The sequence below is a fragment of the Podarcis cretensis genome (genome assembly GCF_951804945.1).
Source record: "Podarcis cretensis genome assembly, chromosome: 7".
Taxonomy (NCBI): Eukaryota; Metazoa; Chordata; class Lepidosauria; order Squamata; family Lacertidae; genus Podarcis; species Podarcis cretensis.
Window position 1 is genome coordinate 45,896,812 of NC_137176.1, and position 18,504 is coordinate 45,915,315.

The 18,504-nt window shown below is 41.7% G+C and overlaps 1 protein-coding gene across 2 annotated transcripts in view; it reads left to right on the top strand.

The window, feature by feature from the left end:
- Nucleotides 1–18,504, top strand: part of MYOM1 (myomesin 1) — a 72,921-nt gene that overhangs the window by 25,192 nt on the left and 29,225 nt on the right. The window contains exons 7-19 of one of the 2 annotated variants that reach the window (XM_079982860.1): nucleotides 791–879; nucleotides 972–1,034; nucleotides 1,772–1,936; nucleotides 2,983–3,144; nucleotides 6,421–6,562; nucleotides 7,810–8,009; nucleotides 8,942–8,998; nucleotides 9,442–9,566; nucleotides 11,621–11,804; nucleotides 12,250–12,424; nucleotides 14,054–14,175; nucleotides 15,034–15,351; nucleotides 17,896–18,092. In XM_079982860.1, coding sequence (XP_079838986.1) covers nucleotides 791–879; nucleotides 972–1,034; nucleotides 1,772–1,936; nucleotides 2,983–3,144; nucleotides 6,421–6,562; nucleotides 7,810–8,009; nucleotides 8,942–8,998; nucleotides 9,442–9,566; nucleotides 11,621–11,804; nucleotides 12,250–12,424; nucleotides 14,054–14,175; nucleotides 15,034–15,351; nucleotides 17,896–18,092 — 1,999 coding nt within the window. The remainder of the gene's footprint in view (nucleotides 1–790; nucleotides 880–971; nucleotides 1,035–1,771; nucleotides 1,937–2,982; nucleotides 3,145–6,420; nucleotides 6,563–7,809; nucleotides 8,010–8,941; nucleotides 8,999–9,441; nucleotides 9,567–11,620; nucleotides 11,805–12,249; nucleotides 12,425–14,053; nucleotides 14,176–15,033; nucleotides 15,352–17,895; nucleotides 18,093–18,504) is intronic. The other variant, XM_079982861.1, reaches the window with a different exon arrangement.

The window sequence follows — 18,504 nt, forward strand, 5'->3', positions numbered from 1 at the left end:
AATAACTAAAATACAAAACCCTTTAACAGCTGCTTTTCTCATTTCTCTTTCTATTGAAACCCTTCAATAATGTTCCAGCACTCTCCCCTTTTACCAGCTCTCTTAACTACCTTGCTGTATTCCTATTACATTCCTGCTACCCTCCCACAGTTCTGAAACATTTTGGCTGATGCCTGACCCTCTACTAAATAGAAATTTTATATATTTGGGATGCACAAAAGTTGAATTCAGTCAATAAAGTGAAATTCTCTTCTAGTGGTAGGAATAGATTTGATACTTGCAAAGCCAGCATGGGTGAATGAGAAGAGTGCTTGCTTGCATGCATCTAGAGGTAAGAATGTGGTTGAAATGTTAGAAGGGGGGAAATGGGAGATATAAAGTGAATGTGAACATCCATATTGTTTGCTGGTGAGCATTAAGCAGGTAACTAGAAAAGGCACATAAGCTAATTCAGGATTAGTAACATGTATATCCAGTTATATATTTCTGTTCCACATCTGCTTTTTATAAACTCTCATAAAGCCTACTCATTATTTATCACTCAGAATTGAATTATACAATTACTTTGAAGTCATTAGAACTAGTAGTAACCTTTTTCCTTCCACATTAACATATTCTAGTTCAAGGATCATTCCTTTTAGATAGAGGACACCTTTCTCAACACTGAGCAACATTTTGACTAGCAATGCTGGAGGATATTGCTCATTTTTTTTAAAAAAAAACCATAAATATAAAAATGTACCTCTTCTATTGGCAGCGACATTATTGCTAATCCTTCCATTCTTTTCAGATGTGATTTTGAAGACACTGCACAGTATCGTGCTTCTGCCATGAATGTAAAAGGAGAGCTTTCAGCCTATGCTTCCTTGGTGGTGAAGAGTAGGTTTGCCAAAAATGAATTCTTTGGATTTGCATTGCATCTTTTTACAATTCTCTCTAGTAGCTAGAATTTTTGCCCTTCTCTTTCCTAGGATACAAGGGAGAGTTTGATGAGAGTTGTTTCCATGCAGGAACTGTCACCCTACCCTTGAGCTGTAAGTTGTTAACTAATCATTGCTATCTACTGTAAGAAATAGGGTTTTTTAAAGTATTTGAATTTTTTTGTGGCTTTACCACATGTCTGAGAGATGATGGCATTCTTCAGCTTGTCAAGGAAGGGAAGGACACCCAGCTCTTCCAAGACAGGCAGAGTCTTGCTGCTGTCAATTGTTGTGTTATTGATAGTATGTTGCCCATTGCTTCATCTGATTGCTGCAGTCTGTGACAATCTCGCCAGACAAGGTTTTCAGCAGCGCAGTTTTCCTGACTGTTGGTCCAAAGGCTGTCTTCATGCCTTTGTACATGTTGCGAATTTTGAGTTGAATGCGCTGACACAGCTTCAGCCAGTAGTCATTGGCACATTGTCTGGCAATCCGGTGGGCATCGTTCCTTGTCTTTCTCAGTGCAGCAGGGCACATGCTTGTAGTTCACAAGAGCCTCACGCGTTACAGAAGCAACAGGTTTCATGTCCTTAATGCTGGCCTCAAACCATTCGGAGATCTGCTGCTCTCTTTTGCCGAAAGAGGACATAATTGTGTTGTAGGTTGCCTCTTTGATGTAGTTCTACCTTGTTTTGATGCTGTCTTTGGGCAGTTCAGTAGTGCTTGTTCAATGGAATCAAAGAAGTATTCACAAAGTTCAGGTATGGTTGTTCTGGCAGTGTTGATTAGAGGCTGCACTTTATGCTTTGTGCTATAATCCTGGAGAATAAGCACATTTCTTCTTCTCACAGTTGGTGTTACTCCACATGGCTATGCCTCCAAGTTTGAGATCCACTTTATAGATACATTTGAGGTTTCCTTTGGAAGAGAAGGTGAAACAATGAGTCTGGGCTGCTCAGTTATCATTCACCCCGATATTAAACGGTTCCAGCCGGAAATCCAGTGGTATAGGAATGGTAAGTATGCATGGCAAGATGAAACTTGTTTGTTATTTCACTTAGGCTATGCTTGCACAGGAGGTTTCTGAGGCCCTGCTTTGTAGGGAAAGGATGGGAAGCATCCCATGAAAGGAACTAAAAAAGAGATATAGTGGGATCCTACACTTGGAGTACTCATTACATCACAGATGGTGCCGCCGACTCTGACTCCACAACACTACCATCAGTTTGGGGACACAGGTGGCACTGTGGTCTTGTTGGAATTCTGCCTCGGTCAGAGGAATGTGCCTACCTCTCTAGGCACCGGTTGAATTCCTTTGACCTCCCCCTGCGACTCCCGGCAGGTAAACATGTGAGGTCTGTATCGGCGATTTTTCCCAGACTGTGAGAAAAACACACCATTGCTTCTCTCCTCCTCCCTGCTCCCCAGGGAGGGGAATCAGACTCAGACAGAAATGTATTTACATGTCTTTATTTCTGTCTTTAGCAGCCATACAGATAAAGATGTCTGCACTCTTAACTCCACAGCAGAGAGAATCACTACTCCACCCTTGTACATCCTGTACAGGTCATATGTCACACACTGAGCTCAATACGGAGAATGGACTGCCCCTTTCTTGCCATGGTAACAGTCACAAACATCCTGTCTGGCTTTCCAGCCACCAGCAGCTGGCTTAGCTGCTGCTTCTTTCTTCTGCATTGCTTCTTTATAGTAACAGGTCTAAACCACTGAGCCTCTTGGACTTGCCGATCAGCAAGTCGGCAGTTCGAATCCGCATGACAGAGTGAGCTCCCGTTACTCTGTCCCAGCCTCTGCCAACCTAGCAGTTCAAAAGCACACCTGTGCAAGTAGATAAATAGGTACTACTATGGTGGGAAGGTAAATGGCATTTCCGTGCGCTCTGGCTTCCATCACAGTGTTCCATTGTGCCAGAAGCAATTTAGTCATGCTGTCCAAATGACCCAGAAAGCTGTCTGTGGGGAAACGCCAGCTCCCTCGGCCTGAAGTGAGATGAGCGCTACAACCCAATAGATTCTGTTGTTGCATCTTTTTCAACTTGTAGGAGTCCTAATTTCTCCGTCCAAATGGGTCCAGACGCACTGGAGTGGAGAAAGAGCTACGTTGACCCTGACTCATGCCAACAAAGAGGATGAAGGCCTTTACACCCTCCGTGTGGTGATGGGGGACTATTATGATCAGTACAGTGCTTATGTTTTTGTTCGAGGTAAGTTTTAGTGATGCCAAAGTGTGTTCGTGGTGCTGGTGGTAGTAGTGATAGAGAGCATTTAATGACATGCATACACAGAAAACCTTCATGTAGTTAAGAATCCTCGGCATAAATCAGAATAATGTGGAAAGGAGTCCATGTAAAAAGTTAAATAAAACAGACGGTGTTAGAAGCTCCTCAGTGCTGTCTCAGAAGACTTATATTGCTCACCACATGAGCTTGCTCTCTCATTAGCTCTTGGAACAGAACTTTGTTTTATTTTTGTGGGGCAAAAACATCTCGGGTTTTAAAATAAAAAGGTATTTGAGCAGTGGAATGGAGGGAAGTTGCAGCACAGAGGTCAAAAGCTGGCATTTGGTACATGAGTTCACTTTCCTTTGTTTATAAATAAAGGTGCAAAGGACAAGCATTCTAGAAATTCAGTGCAGCTCTTGACTCAGCTGGCAGAATTTAAAGCAAAATTTAACTCCCTATTCAGTTTGCCTTGCCAAAAAGGGGGGGAAAGAGAAATTGTAATTGGGCGGGTAAAGGGAACAGAGTATATTTGCCAGGAAAAAGAAAAGGGGGCTATGGAATTGTTCTTTTAAGATCCTTGCAGTGTCTGCTTGATACCTGAGCTGCAGCAGTAGTTTTAGATGAGTGTGCAGGGGGGCTAGGGTGAGAGTTTCGTGGAAGACACTTCAATGTTACAGTTCTAGGGCCAAAGTGCATGAGCCACAGGAGATCCATTATTGGAACTCCCATTGTTTTCAGTTAAAACTGCTCAGGAGGAGCCCTCCAATTTTGAACAGAGAAAGAGTACTGAAACAGAGAGGAGTGGGGGATGTTAAACCTTCCCCTGTTTCATTCTTATTGATGTATTGTTTTCCTCCCAAATGTTTTGTTTGCTTGGTGGATGAAAGCATACAGGTACCTTTGAGGCTGCGGCTACTTTTTACTCAACATAGAAATATCAATAAAAATCTTCTAGATTGGCCCAGAGTCTTGGGCTTCAACATGGAAAATCTCCTGTGCATTTAAGGAGTACAGCCCTCCTGCCACTGTATCCCTGTAATGAGGGATGGCTGTACTGGCTTAAAATGGTAAAACAGTGAACAGCTTAGGGCAAAGTAGTAAGAGGGGAAAGGATAGCACCTCTTCCACCCACAGATTTCCCCTTGCACCACTGCATTATTGTCACGCTGAGACAAACATATGGCTGTGTTGTTTGACAGGCAGTACCCATGTTGGGATCGAGTACACCAGAGTCTATGTGGAATTATTTATTACACAGGCAAACTGCAGAATTTGTTTTAAATCACCATTTTAAATTTTGGTCGTATTCCTATGCACACGGACTTGGGATCAAGGCCTGTTTAAAGCATTTAAGAAGTGGGGCTTACTTCTGAGTGACCATTCACTGCGTGCTACCTTTTAATTTGTTTTACTTCATTTGATTTGGTTTGTGTTAAACTTTTGCACAATGAATACAGTTTCTCCTGGAGGGAGTGTCCTTTTAACGAGTGCTTGAATGAATGCCTCATGAACAAGTGTTTGTGTGATCACATTTCACTGGTTCATGCAGTGACTCTATATCAGTCTCAGCTGCTGAAGGCAGCTGAAGAGAGCAATGCGGACCCTGGAGGCTCTTCACATTCTTGGCTCTATGGCCAAGCCCAGAATGGCGCCAGTTTGCCCTGTTCAGCAGAACCTAGGGAAATGTGGCTAACGGCCCTCTTGTACTTGGTCACAAATTATAGGAAATCTCCAGGGGCTGTGGTCATTGGGGAGTTCACAAAAAAAGTGGAGCTGCTGAATCAGCTAAAATATTTATGCTGGCAAGCGGCTATTCATTTCATGTAAGGACTCTGCTAGATCTTTAAAGTGTTTTCCTTTCACATTAATAAGCAATGTGATCCTAGAGCACCCTGGAAAGTTTAACTTCCAGAGGGCACTTTTGAGTTTCTCCATCAATCAAAATTGATTTGGAGTCCAGTGCTTTGTACATCTTCTTAGAATTAAGCCCTAAAGGCTTCCAGTGGGACTTGCTCCCAGGTAAGTGTAGGATGTAGGGATGTTTACAAATCCATTTTTACTGGAAATAGAGGAATGTCAAGAGTCGTTGTGGGGTGTGTGTGTTGAAATAACTGAATTCTCTTCATACATAATTCTTGGAAAGGTAGTGGAATTCTCCCCTTTTACAAGTTTGTAAAAGGACACAGGGACATGGGTGGCACTGTGGGTTAAACCACAGAGCCTAGGACTTACCGATCAGAAGGTCGGTGGTTCGAATCCCCGCAATGGGGTGAGCTCCCGTTGCTCGGTCCCCGCTCCTGCCAACCTAGCAGTTCGAAAGCACAAAGTACAAGTAGATAAATAGGTACCGCTCCGGCGGGAAGGTAAACAGCGTTTCCGTGTGCTGCTCTGGTTCGTCAGAAGCAGCTTAGTCATGCTGGCCACATGACCTGGAAGCTGTACGCTGGCTCCCTCGGCTTATAGAGTGAGATGAGCATCGCAATCCCAAAGTCGCCCCCCAAAGTCGGCCACGACTGGACCTAATGGTCAGGGGTCCCTTTACCTTTAAAACGACACAGAGCATAGGTGGTTTTAAGGTACTGCAACCGGTTCAGCTGTGCTGCAGGGGGCTCCACAACAAGGCTGTAGAATCGAGGGAGAGAGGTGGGAAGGCACTGGATTTTAGCATCACATAGGGTGCCGCAGAAATTTAAGAGCCCAAAGTCCTCCACTGCATAGAGTTTCATAATATGTGTATTATGCTGTAAATGAGAATGAAGTTCTAAAAACAATTTAAAATAATTAAAAGGAACATGTGAACATGTGGTATAGCAGTTAGAGTACCAGGCTAGAACCATGGAACCAGGTCCAAATGTCAAGTCAGTCACTGGGTCATTGTGAGAGAAATTCAGTGTCACACTATGTCAAACATTTCATAAGCACAAGCATTTCAGCTTGCAAGATGGAATTATACCCCCTTTCCTTGCATGTTGTTCTGGGGGTTCTCTCACCTGCCCAGTTAATTTGGGGGCTATGAGGGGAGGAAAGGGGGGGAATCACCATTGTGCAAGTCGAGGATGTTGCACAGGGATTTCACTGACAAGACTTGTTAGGTGAATCCCCATCGTCTAAATCAGCCTAACCTCCATCACAGACCTAAAGTGAAGATTTGGAACTGTGCTCCAAAACTTCCACTTCTGATGCAAGCAGAGACCCATTGTACCTTTGAACAATAGCTTTCAATTGTTATTTTTAAAATGCATGCCTTCATCTATATAGATGCTGATGCCGACATACCAGGAGCCCCTGGTTCTCCTCTGGATGTGAAGTGTTTGGATGCTAACAAGGATTATGTCATCATCTCGTGGAAACAACCCGCAGTTGATGGAGGAAGTCCCATCTTGGGATACTTCATTGATAAGTCAGTATTTGTGCCAGAATGAAATTACTTCTGATCTCTGGGACCATAAAGATCTCTTGCTTTTGGAAAATACCAGTGCACCTTCTGCATTATTAGTTTGCCATTTTATGTCTCCTTTTTCTTATGGAGGCAAGTTAATATGGTCAAGAATGTGGGTTAGCAAATGTTGCTGAGACATGTTAGTAAACAGTGCAAATGAATTACTCCATATCTAACCATAGCCCCTTTCCATACCTTTTTCCTCCATCTGTTTGCTGTATGGAATATGAATCATATCACTGGCCCAACCATGATGTTGCCATATCTCATGTGCCCTGCTGGCACTATCCCTGACTTCTTCATGTACACCTGAATGTCTGAATACACTATGAGCTATATGTAGATAGGTGCCTCTTCTCAGAACTTTGTCTATATGTGCAGAAACCCAGGCTAGTGCCCATGGCAGTGTCTTACTTTTTCCTCAATGCATTGTGAACATGTGGAGAAGAAGGTGTTCAGGGTGCCCATGTCACATTACTGTACAGTCGTACCTTGGTTGACGAACACCTTGTGACTCAAAAGTTTTGGCTCCCGAACGCCGCAAACCCAGAAGTGAGTGTTCCAGTTTGCAAACATTCTTTGGAACCCGAATGTCCGATACTGCTGACGCAGCTTCCAATTGGCTGCAGGAGCTTCCTGTAGCCAACCAGAAGCTGCGCCTTGGTTTCCGAACATTTTGGAAGTCAAACGGACTTCCAGAATGGATTCTGTTCGACTTCCGATGTACCACTGTATTTATAATCCTTTGGGATTAAAATTCTACTTGGGTCATCTGAGGGAATAAAGGCCACTTCATGCAATACAGTTTGCTATGCACACCTGACATTTTGATACACGTTTGTCTACAGGGAAAGACTGGGGTGACTCAGCAAGTAAACTGACATTACCCCTGATCAAGAGGAAAATGAGACCAAACAGCACGCCCTCCCCATGTTTAGTATGCATTTGGGTGTTCTTAGCTGACAGTGTTGTTTTAAGGAAATGTTTGTTCTTTTTACTTCCTGAAAAGGCTGCAAGGAGAGTGAAATGTCAGCATCCACACAAAGTAATTGAGTTCCAGTTTATTTCTATATTCCGCCCCCCGCCACCCACCCAAGAGCAAATATATATATTCAAGCCAGCATTACACGAGCAAGTATTTAGAGAGATTCTGGAATAGCTTTGTAACTTCTCTTTGTCATTGAAACAGTTCTGTTTTTGTTTTCCAGATGTGAAGTTGGCACTACCCACTGGTCCCAGTGCAATGAGACACCAGTGAAGTTTGCTCGCTTCCCAGTCACAGGTTTAATAGAAGGGCGCTCCTACGTATTCCGAGTCCGAGCTGTGAATAATGCTGGCGTGAGCATTCCATCCCGGATTTCAGAGCCTGTAGCAGCCCTGGATCCTGCCGATAGGGCCAGACTTAGAAGTAAGAGTCCTCCTAATACTCATCCCATCGAGAGGTTGGAAATTTTGAATTTGTGGAGGTTGTGACCAAAGAGTCCTTCCACTAGAGGGAGCAAGAGTAAAGCAAACTCTGCATCATGCAAATTAGGATTTGCCAAGACCAAACTCTTCCATATTTCTCCCAATATTTCTTTTGCATCCCCACTTATCTATCTGATATACTCAGCATCAGGACCAGCCCTGGAACACACTCTCCACAAACAAGCTGTGGTAGATAATTTTACCACAACAGAGGCCACATTTTGAATGGCAGCCCTATGTTCTACCATGCATAATGTTTTTAGCCAGTCCTTTAAATGTTCTTGCTTCAGATAGACTTGCCTTCATAGTCAAAGGAAGCTTTTTAACCTCGATACATACTGAAGTTTATCTGAATAATTCTGTATGCTGCCAAGGGTTCATCCCACAGCAGAGCTCTAATCTAAAATGCACCCACTTCAACATTTTTGGCTGGCCATGGCTGGGATGGTGTTGAAGTATTCTCTTTCAGTTCTCATGTGTTTCAAGATACCAAGGAATACCTTCTATATATAGTTGTGTGGCTTTTTAAGCTCTCTTTTCAACCATGTTGTGGTAGAGAGGATTGATTCTTCATTCTATAGGAATATATTTAATATATTTAAGCCTGGTTCAAACCTATATTGAATTAGTTTGTTTCCAGATCCACAGCTACAAAGCTTCGACTTAGTTCAGCAACCATTGTAGCCAGAATATTGATGCACTGTGTTTGAGGCAGGTTCTCTGCCAGCAACTAGAAATGATTAATACATTCTCTTACTTAATGAAATGGTGCTGTCATAGTTAGGAACCGTTGTTTAAAAAGCAATTGCGTTATTAAGATGCAGTGCTTTCCCACATATATCAATGTCTGCCTAAGCTCTGACTTTGTTTCAGGTCACCCCTCTGCCCCCTGGACTGGACAGATTATTGTCACTGAGGAGGAACCTACAGGTGAGCAAAATTCCTCTGAAAGGAGGATGATCTGAATTCTATTTAGCTTTTAGAGCATGTCTGGATTGCAGATTTTAAACTGGTTGCAATCTTTTTTTTGCCACGACTTCCCTCAAGAAAACTTTCCTACAGACTAGCTCTGTGCGGCAGCTGATAATTCTCCTGAAATTTAAAATAATGAGGAATATTGAATTTTGCAACAAATTGTGTCCACCTATATGAACAAAGCACATCTGTGGAAATTGTGTTGGGTTGAAAATTTATTTTAAATCTATATTCTTGAGAGAAATAAAGTGTCTAAATCTCTGGCCTCAAATTGCTTGATCTCACAGAAACGAGCTGCATCAATAGTTTTGCAGACTGCCTGCTCTGCTCCTCTGTGGTAGTTTCAATTTATGGCATTAAATATATAAAGGCCTTTCTTTCATCACTCTTTTATACAGAGGGCATTGTTCCTGGACCACCTTTAGACCTTCATGTTACAGAAGCCACAAAGAACTATATTGTGCTCGGTTGGAAACCTCCGTTTGAGCGGGGCCATGAGGGTGTCATGTACTTCGTTGAAAAGGTAAAACCACAGTGCCAGAGCATAGTTTTCTCATTCATTTCCCCACAAGCCACATTTTATCCTCAGATAAAGAACAGCAGGCTGGTACCTTTTTCTTTTTTTGATTTTTTCCCACTCCACATCAAAGATAAAAATCTCCAACTAGTGTTAAGATTGGGGGCGGGGGGGGGGGGGAGAGAATCAAACTGAAAGGAAAATATTGAATAGGTAGCAGAAACATATTTTTGAGAAGGGTTTGCCATTTCTTCTCCTCATAAGAACATGAGAAGAGACATGCTGGTTCAGGCCAAAGGCTCGTCTAGTTTAACATTCTGTTAGCCAACCAAATCCCTGTGGGAAGCTCACAAGTAGGTCAAGTCCTTTTGTCATGAACTCCTTTTCTTAATGCAGTATAGAAATAGATTCAGTCTTAACTAGAATCCTGTCTAAAAATAAGAGCAGCCGTCTGTGCTCACACAAACTGATTAGTAGCATAGTTGGGAATGGGTATGTTCTGTTCCAAGCAATGGCCTTGGATATGAGGATTCTGGCTCCAGTGAGGACACATTGAAGACAACAGCTCAGCAAGGCGCAGCAGGGCTAGGTCTAGGTTTTGCTCTCTGTGGAGCTCAGGCTAGTGGCTTCTTAGGAACACAGCTCAAATGTTGTCCCAACACAATTCAGCCTTAGACTAAGCCTTAAATAGGAACTGTGGGACTCTAGCTCTGCCTTCAGTGAGAAGAGCTACTTTTAAGGTAGGGTTGCCACATTTCAAAAAGTAAAAACCAAGACACCAAACGTTGAGGGGTTTTTTTTTACATTTACATTTTTTTATTTACTTGCCTAATATCCAGGACAAAGTGCCGCCTTTCAGACCCCCCCCCCCCCCCCCCCGCGGACATCAATTCCACCTTTGAAATCCCAGTAATGTCCGGAAAAATCTGGATGTACGGCAGCCTTATTTAAGGGGACCTAGCCTGCTTTAAGAGTCATCGGCTTCAACACAGTTTTGGAGAGGCCATAGCTCCACTAAGGCTTCTGCACTGGAGTCCTTGCTGTCAGAAGATGGCAACTCCAGCTCCACAGAATGAAGTAGCACTGGCATAATGGGCTCCTCTTGCACTGGTGTCTCCAAGTTAGTAAGGACCTCTGGGGCTGATGGTAATTCCCACCCCAAACCTCCTCTCCTAAAGATGGGGAGCCTAACTCATAAGTCATACCAGGATTATCTCCAAGTATTTATTTATTTATTTATTTATTACATTTATATACCACCTTTTATCTTCCAATGATTTTAAGGTGGTTTGCGTAGTTCTCCTCCTCCGCGTTTCATCCTCAACAACCCTGTGAGGTAGGTTAAGCTACGAGATGGTGACTGGCCCAAGATCACTCTGTGAGCTTCACGGCTGAGTGGAGATTCAAACCCTGGTCTCCCAGGTCCTAGTCCAACACTCTAACAATTACGCCTCACTTGCTTTTAAATCTCGCCCCCTGAGATATATTTTCTAATGCTTAATGAGTTGGATCCTGAGAACTGTGCCCAGAAGGAAGCTTGCAGAAGTGGACTTTCCCACTGTCTCCTACTGTCCCCCAAACCCACTTCTGAAGATTGTCGAGCTTTCCTTGATCTGGTCACAGAAGATTTGTTTCTTAAGATGGAAGCCAGTGGTTTTTTGTTTTTGTTTTTTTGTTTTCATTTTACATCTCCCCCCCCCAAACAAAATTACTGTGGTGTAATTCCACTGCTCATGTTCAGCCAAATGTAATCATAATTATCCACCAAATACACATGCTTTATTACCTCAAAATAGGTTATAGTTAGTCTCTAAGACAAAGTTGGGTATGAGAATATTATCCACGTAGGATCTGACCATTTCTGCTGCAGCTGGCAAATCTGCTTTCCATTAGAAACACCCTAAGCTGCAAGTCTCCCACCACGAAAAGTGTGTTCCAACTTAATGATGAAGCACAATGAATCCCTGTAAGAATGTGAATAATTTGCTACTTTCTGTTGGACAGCTGCAAAGTTTCTTGTAAGATACTGATTTTGTCCAATTCTGAACTTCCCATTTCAGTGTGTTGCAGGAACCGAAAACTGGCAGAGAGTGAACACTGAGATACCTGTAAAGTCCCCTCGCTTTGCACTTTTTGACTTAGCTGAAGGGAAGTCCTACCAGTTCCGTGTCCGCTGCTGTAATTCAGCTGGAATTGGTGAGCCCTCAGAAGCCACTGAAGCCACTGTGGTTCGTGACAAACTTGGTAAGTGTATAGTGCAGGCCACTGTGGATCAACTTTAGATGCCTTAGTATTTTTGTGAACTTGTTTCTTTTTCTCCCTTGAATGGGAGTGTGTTGGCTTTTATATGTGTTTCCATTTTTTCACATTGCCTTAAGTTCAACCCACGCCTTATGATCAATGCTGTTTCACCGCAGTATCTCTCCTAACGCAGTCAAGGTGGAGGGCATTCATTCCCATGCACACACCCATGCAAAGCTGCTATCACACAATTAAAATAAACATAAGAATCAAGGTACCTGTACACAAAAGATGTGATCTGCTCACATTTTCCTCTAATTATTAGCCACTTAATAGATTTCAGCATTACATTTAGCACAAGTAACAGAAACGTCGGTATCTGGTGTATTAATGATGTCAGCAATGGTGACCATTAACTTGTTCTGGTACTTTTATACTTTGTCTCTAGATATTCCTAGTCCTCCTAGCCATCTTGTACCTGTCAGAAATACAGACACCTCAGTAGTTGTCACTTGGACAGAATCCAAAGATGCAAAAGAGTTGATTGGATATTACGTAGAAGCAAGCAAAGTTGGATCTGGTCACTGGGAACCATGCAACAATAATCCTGTGAAAGGCACAAGGTAAGTAGATTAATGGCTGGATGGGAAGCTTGAACTTTTTTATGTGCTAAAAGACAGCTTGCCAGGTTTTAAAAAATACTTCAAAGTTAAAGAATACCTTTCCTCAACTTCAAATTAATATTTTTGGAATAATGTTGTGGTTTGTGATATTATGCTTCTGCAGCAACTGGCATTTCCAATTCTAATCACTTATTTGCTGGCACAAAGTGAATAATTATAATAAGGCTATTGTTGCAAAAGAGGACATCTGCTGAAGGACGGACACTCTTGGATTTTGCCCAGTAGTTGTTATAATATCTCATCCAGAGAAATATGTTTTATTTTTAGAGAAGAATATACAGGGGCACCATTTGTGATTTCACTTATGCAGGGACAACAATCTCTGTAAGGCTGTATTGAAGATGGGATTGCCAAAAGGGAGTCTATTTTAAGAGCATTTCCCCTGCTTCTTAAAAAAAGCACCTCATAATAACAATAGCAATGTTATCCAAACACAGTTTACAGTAACAGGATCTGTGTCCTTGGTATACATAATGCTTAGGCCCATTTCATGTTTAGAATATTTCCCTTGCAGTTGGTAGAAGCATTGAGTTAGCAAAAAATAAAGGAAAAAGTACAAGGAATAATTGCAAATAATCTGAAACACAAGCTGGGATTGTTTTTCCTGCCCTCCCTTAATTGTGTTTCTAAATACATAGTCCTGCCAAAATGCTTGCTTATGAAAACTGCACCAGAATGCAGTATTGTGGTTCGAGGACCCGATCCCCATGTAGTGGAATGAAAACACAAGGACACATGATATAAGGTTAATAGGCAAGAAAAGGCCACAACTTTATTGATTACAGCAAGTGAAAAGCAAGTGAAAAGGTATTGGCTTAGGCATTGGATTACGTCAGCTGACTCCACCCCCTCAGAGAGGGGTGAGTCTAAAACAGGGGGGTTTATTCACCAGTAGGTGGAGCCTGTTGATGCTAATCCAACTATAAGCTCTCCCCTGATGTCACCGAGGGTCGTGCCATGGCCTCCCGCCATGCAGGCATCGGACAGAATACACGACTGCCGGATTCCTTTAACAGAATACCCAAAATTGAAGGCGCAGGCGATGGCCACACCTAGCCCTTCGACAGACCACAACACATTATTCCAGTGCCTAACCTACCCACCAATACCACGAAAGTTGTGACGATTGCTACAAGGTAGGCAGAAAAAACCAAAAAGCCTAATGCCAAATGGAAAAATTCCTACCAGGCCCTCCGGACAACCAGGGTGACCAACCTAAGGTCCATAGCAAGGCCAAAAGAAAACTGAGACCCTGAGCTCTAAGGGAGTGGAGGGTGGGTGACTCGTGACGGGACGATGAAAAGTGAGGCTGGAAGGCTGGTGCTGCAGCAATTTAGGCTGCTAAACACGCCCCCTCGCAGGCACCTGGTCCGGCTCCCGACCACAACCACTCCCCTCTCTTGCAGGAGGAGAGTCTATACAGTGCTGCCCCATCTGAGATATCCTTTGTAGTCCATACCTTGGGTTCTTGGAACTTTTAAAGAGTGAGGTCCAAATGCAGCATATCATAGAAGGGCTCAATTGTTTGCGAAATCTGATGGCGCAGTCATTAGTGGTGTTTTACTTTAGATTTACTTGCCATGGACTTACTACTGGGGATCACTACACTTTCCGTGTCAGAGCTGTTAATGCAGCAGGACTCAGTGAGTATTCACAGGAGTCAGAAGCCATTGAAGTCAAGGCAGCCATTGGTAAGTGACTTCTTGTTCCCATACCAGAAGTGGAAAACAGCATTACGAGTATTAAAGACAGGGGTGCAATTAACTAATAATATTTATTTGCAGTACTGTTTGTGCACATTGACTATGCATTGGTAATATTTTGTATTTCACTTTCATCGTTTCACAGTCATCATCCAGTCACCATGCACTTGTAGACTTCTCACCTTCACCATCCCAGACTTCCTTGGGTGTGTTCCCTGTAACTCTGTATAGAAAATAAGTTCACCTCACATCATTCTCTCAAATGACCTGGCAGTCTGATTCCATGCAGTGGTATATATTTCACCTCTAACATGCCCTAGCTTGCAAAAGTATGCTTGTTAATTTCCATGCCTAATTTGCCTCATTGCTTGATTCCAATAATACAATGATTTTTATGTCTTCATGTTCCAAAGTCTTTTTATTTATATTGTATTTTACTGTTGAGATATTTGGAATGATCCGTGCATTAATAATCCTTTTAATTGAAGAACTTTGCAACTTCAGAGATCATCTGTGTAACATGCTTCTGAGGTTTCTTTAACAGATCATATATCCCTCCAAATAGTTGAGCATTAATGTAGTACTTTCAATATAATGGATATTGTTCAGTCTAACATTCAGAAGAATCTTAACAGCATGCAAGTATTAACTTAGGTGTATGGTATTATATGCTGATGACAATTTCATATAAATCAAACCATACAGCGTATTGTCTGTGAGTGTATCTTTTGAATGTCCTGTCTCTGTCATGCTTTGTGTCCATTTCTTCATTCATTTGAATAATGGAGAACTGGGAATGAATGGACTCTAATTTCAAATGTCTTTGTTGTTTTCTGGCAATTTTAGGGGGAGGATTGCTTCATGATGTATGTCCTGGACTAAGTGGTAAAGCTGATGGACTAACAGACCACACTGCCAACTGGGAAGGCATGCATGAGTCCTCCCAGCCTATCTTTGACACAGATGCTTTGTTAAAACGCAATGCTAAACCTAACAGGCAAACAGTGCCCGATAGCTCTGGTAAGCAGAGGAGTCCGACAGACAATAAAGTGAGTGAAAAAGTTCCATCTCCTTCACCACAAAAAGCAGCTACCAAGCAGGCAAGTAAGTCTCGTCCTGAGGACCGCTCAGCACTGCAGAGAATGAAAAAGAAAGGGGATATAGGTGAGCGTTGGTCATATGCGGTGCTTTCATCATTTAGCGCCTTCATTTCAGACACTTAATCATCTGTGATCATCCAAGCTCCAAAAACTCATCCTTGCCAATGCTACATTTTCCACCATCTCCATCTAATAAATGCTCTGCTCTCTACCAAAGGTCATTATGTATACTGGCAATTAGAGCTATGGCACATATGTATGTTGCATCTAACAATGAGCTTGCATGATGCATTCATTTGCTAATTGATTAGTGTTGTTTAGGCTTATTCTATTTAATTGTAAAAAAAAAATACATATGTCACATCAATATCAGCTTGGTGACATTTATGCTTTCTTAGCACTTTGTATTTAGTTTTTGCAAAATCATGGTACAGTGGAAGTGAAAAAGGGAAGATCAAGTTGGACACACAATCATTGTTTGGTATATCATTACCATTTTTAAAACAAAATAAAAATTTTTCCTTCCAGTAGCACCTTAAAGACCAACTAAGTTAGTTCTTGGTATGAGCTTTCGTGTGCATGCACACTTCTTCAGATACTGTATATAGTGCATGCACACGAAAGCTCATACCAAGAACTAACTTAGTTGGTCTTTAAGGTGCTACTGGAAGGAAATTTTTTTATTTTGTTTTGACTATGGCAGACCAACACGGCTACCTATCTGTAACTATTACCATTTTTGTTACCTAGTAGATCGGAATTTGCCAATCTTTTGAGGCCTGGAGGCACATTTGGCAATCTAAAAGTCTGCAAAATACACATTTCACAAAATAAAAAAGTTTAGAACCCCACAAAAATGCAATAAATTGATACACCCACCCATGAGTGAAACACAGACAAAATTGCAGGCAACCAGTGAAAGAACAGACAAAGAAACAAATAAGATTAAAAAAAAAGGAAAAAGGGGACTTGGCAACCACCAGAGAGGGGTGAGCAGTAGTAGTTTTTAGACCAAATAGAGAAAAACAATGTCCATCTGAAACCAAGCATATAAGGAGTACCTAGGACAGCAGAGCAGACAGGCCCCATACTTGTTTTTCACATCCTGAAAGCAGAATGTTCACATTCCATTTAAACCTGCATGGGCAGAAGGTGGCTTACAATTAAGTGCAAGATGCGAATCTACACTCTCTAGGGAGATAGTGAAGATCTGTCTGCTATTCTAGTCTATGAAACAGAACAGCAAAATACTATATACAGCAATACTGCAGATTATAAAATAATAGATTTGAGATAGGCCTGTGATCATCTAATTTAAGCCTTTGCTTTGAGGCATGGTTGCTAATGCATCAGTTCACACATACCTGAATATGGATAAACTTAACCTGAACCTGGGTAACGGACCGTTTCTACAAACATGTTATGGTAACAGTAAATTCAGTGAGCCATAATTAAATCTTATTTATTGGAAAACGTTCCCCATCTTATCCCATCAGATTCATTATAGCTTCCAACACACACACACACACACACACACACACACACACACACACACACCACTCCAGGACTACAATTCGAAATCCAGCCAAAATGCCAAAACAACAACCTCAATTCAACCTCTAAATCCAATTGAAAGTAACAAACCTCTTTGTTTAATGAAGGCCACAGAGGTAAGCAGAGGGATGGACCTCAGCAGCAGATAATTCACATAACCTCAAGGCACCTGCTGAAAAATTCTTGCTCCATTTGGTTACTGGTTCTTATTTCTCTTTTACAAATGGGCTTTAAGGAAAGCTTGTCCCATAAATCTTGTGAAAATCCACACAGTTGATTGCAAAGATTCCTTTGGAAATTTAGTAAGTTCCTTTTTCTAATTAAATCAAGTTGGGATATGATAAACTTCTGTAAAAAAGATTAATCAATTGAATGGTGGAATTCCCACCATAACAACACCCAAGAGGTGAAATCTGACCATAATTAATAATGACCAGTGACAGGTAAGGTCTATTTCAACATGACATTGCAGTTACAGGAAGAAAATATCACGTGTGAATGTTGTGATTGGAAAGATATTTCCTTCATTTTTTTCTTACCATATATAAAAGCATTGCTCCAAATATTTTCAGTTATCCTTCAGTTGGTCTGCTGTCTATACTTTCCATAAGGTAGGTATGCCAAGATGTGCAATTATACCATAAAACATGAAGAGAGTTGGTTTTATTTTTTTATTTTTAAACCTGTAAGGGAGCGGGAATGAATTCAGCAAAAGAATATGGATCACTGACATCTCCAGATATTTTTAAAGCACAATTCTACCACGGTTTTCATTCTGCATTTTCGTTGTTTTGAAGTAGACTTATCATTTCTTAAGAGCTGAAGTCACACCGTAGGTCAGATTTTTTTCTAAACAGCAAGTTCCAAAAGGTCTCTTCTCTTGCATAACATGGATTTCGGAAGCCTGTATTCATTATCCAGGAAGTGTTTCTGTGGACTGCTAGAATTTTGTTTGGGAGAGATCTGAATCCAAACAAATGTTTGATTTGACTAACTTCTATCATAACTTTTCTATAACTTCTGTCATAACTATAAACTATTCCCTCTAAAACAGCTCCTCCATCTCCACCATATGACATCACAGTGCTTGAAAGTGTTCATGACTCAATGGTCCTTGGATGGAAACAGCCAAAAACTGTCGGTGGAGCTGATATAACTGGCTATTATGTGAATTACCGGGAAGTGATTGGTGGAAAACCTGGAGAGTGGAAAGAGGCTAACATTAAGGCAGTTAGTGAGAGGGCATACAGGGTAAGAGATTGGTTTTATTACTGCTAGACACTAGGCCTCTGCCTGATTTTTGGCATTACCTGCTCCCCAGGCCCATTCTTCCCATGTTATTCAAGAGCCCCACATCCAAACACTTTGGAGAGGCTTTTTGGTGGTGCAGGTGGTTGCTGCCAGAAAGAGGGGACAAGAACCTTACCTTACATGAACTCCTTGGGTTAATTTATTTTCGGATCCAAACCTATAATCTGATTTATTTATTTTGCTCTGCATGCTATTTTAATTGCACTCATTCTGTTATATTTTCTTTTCTTAATGTAGTTTTGTTTGCAGTTATCAGACATAATTAGTGTATTGGATATGTTCTCTATGTCTGTGTAGTCTATACTTTTGTAGGTAAAAATTAAAAAGCAATGCTTGGGTTGACAGCATCAGA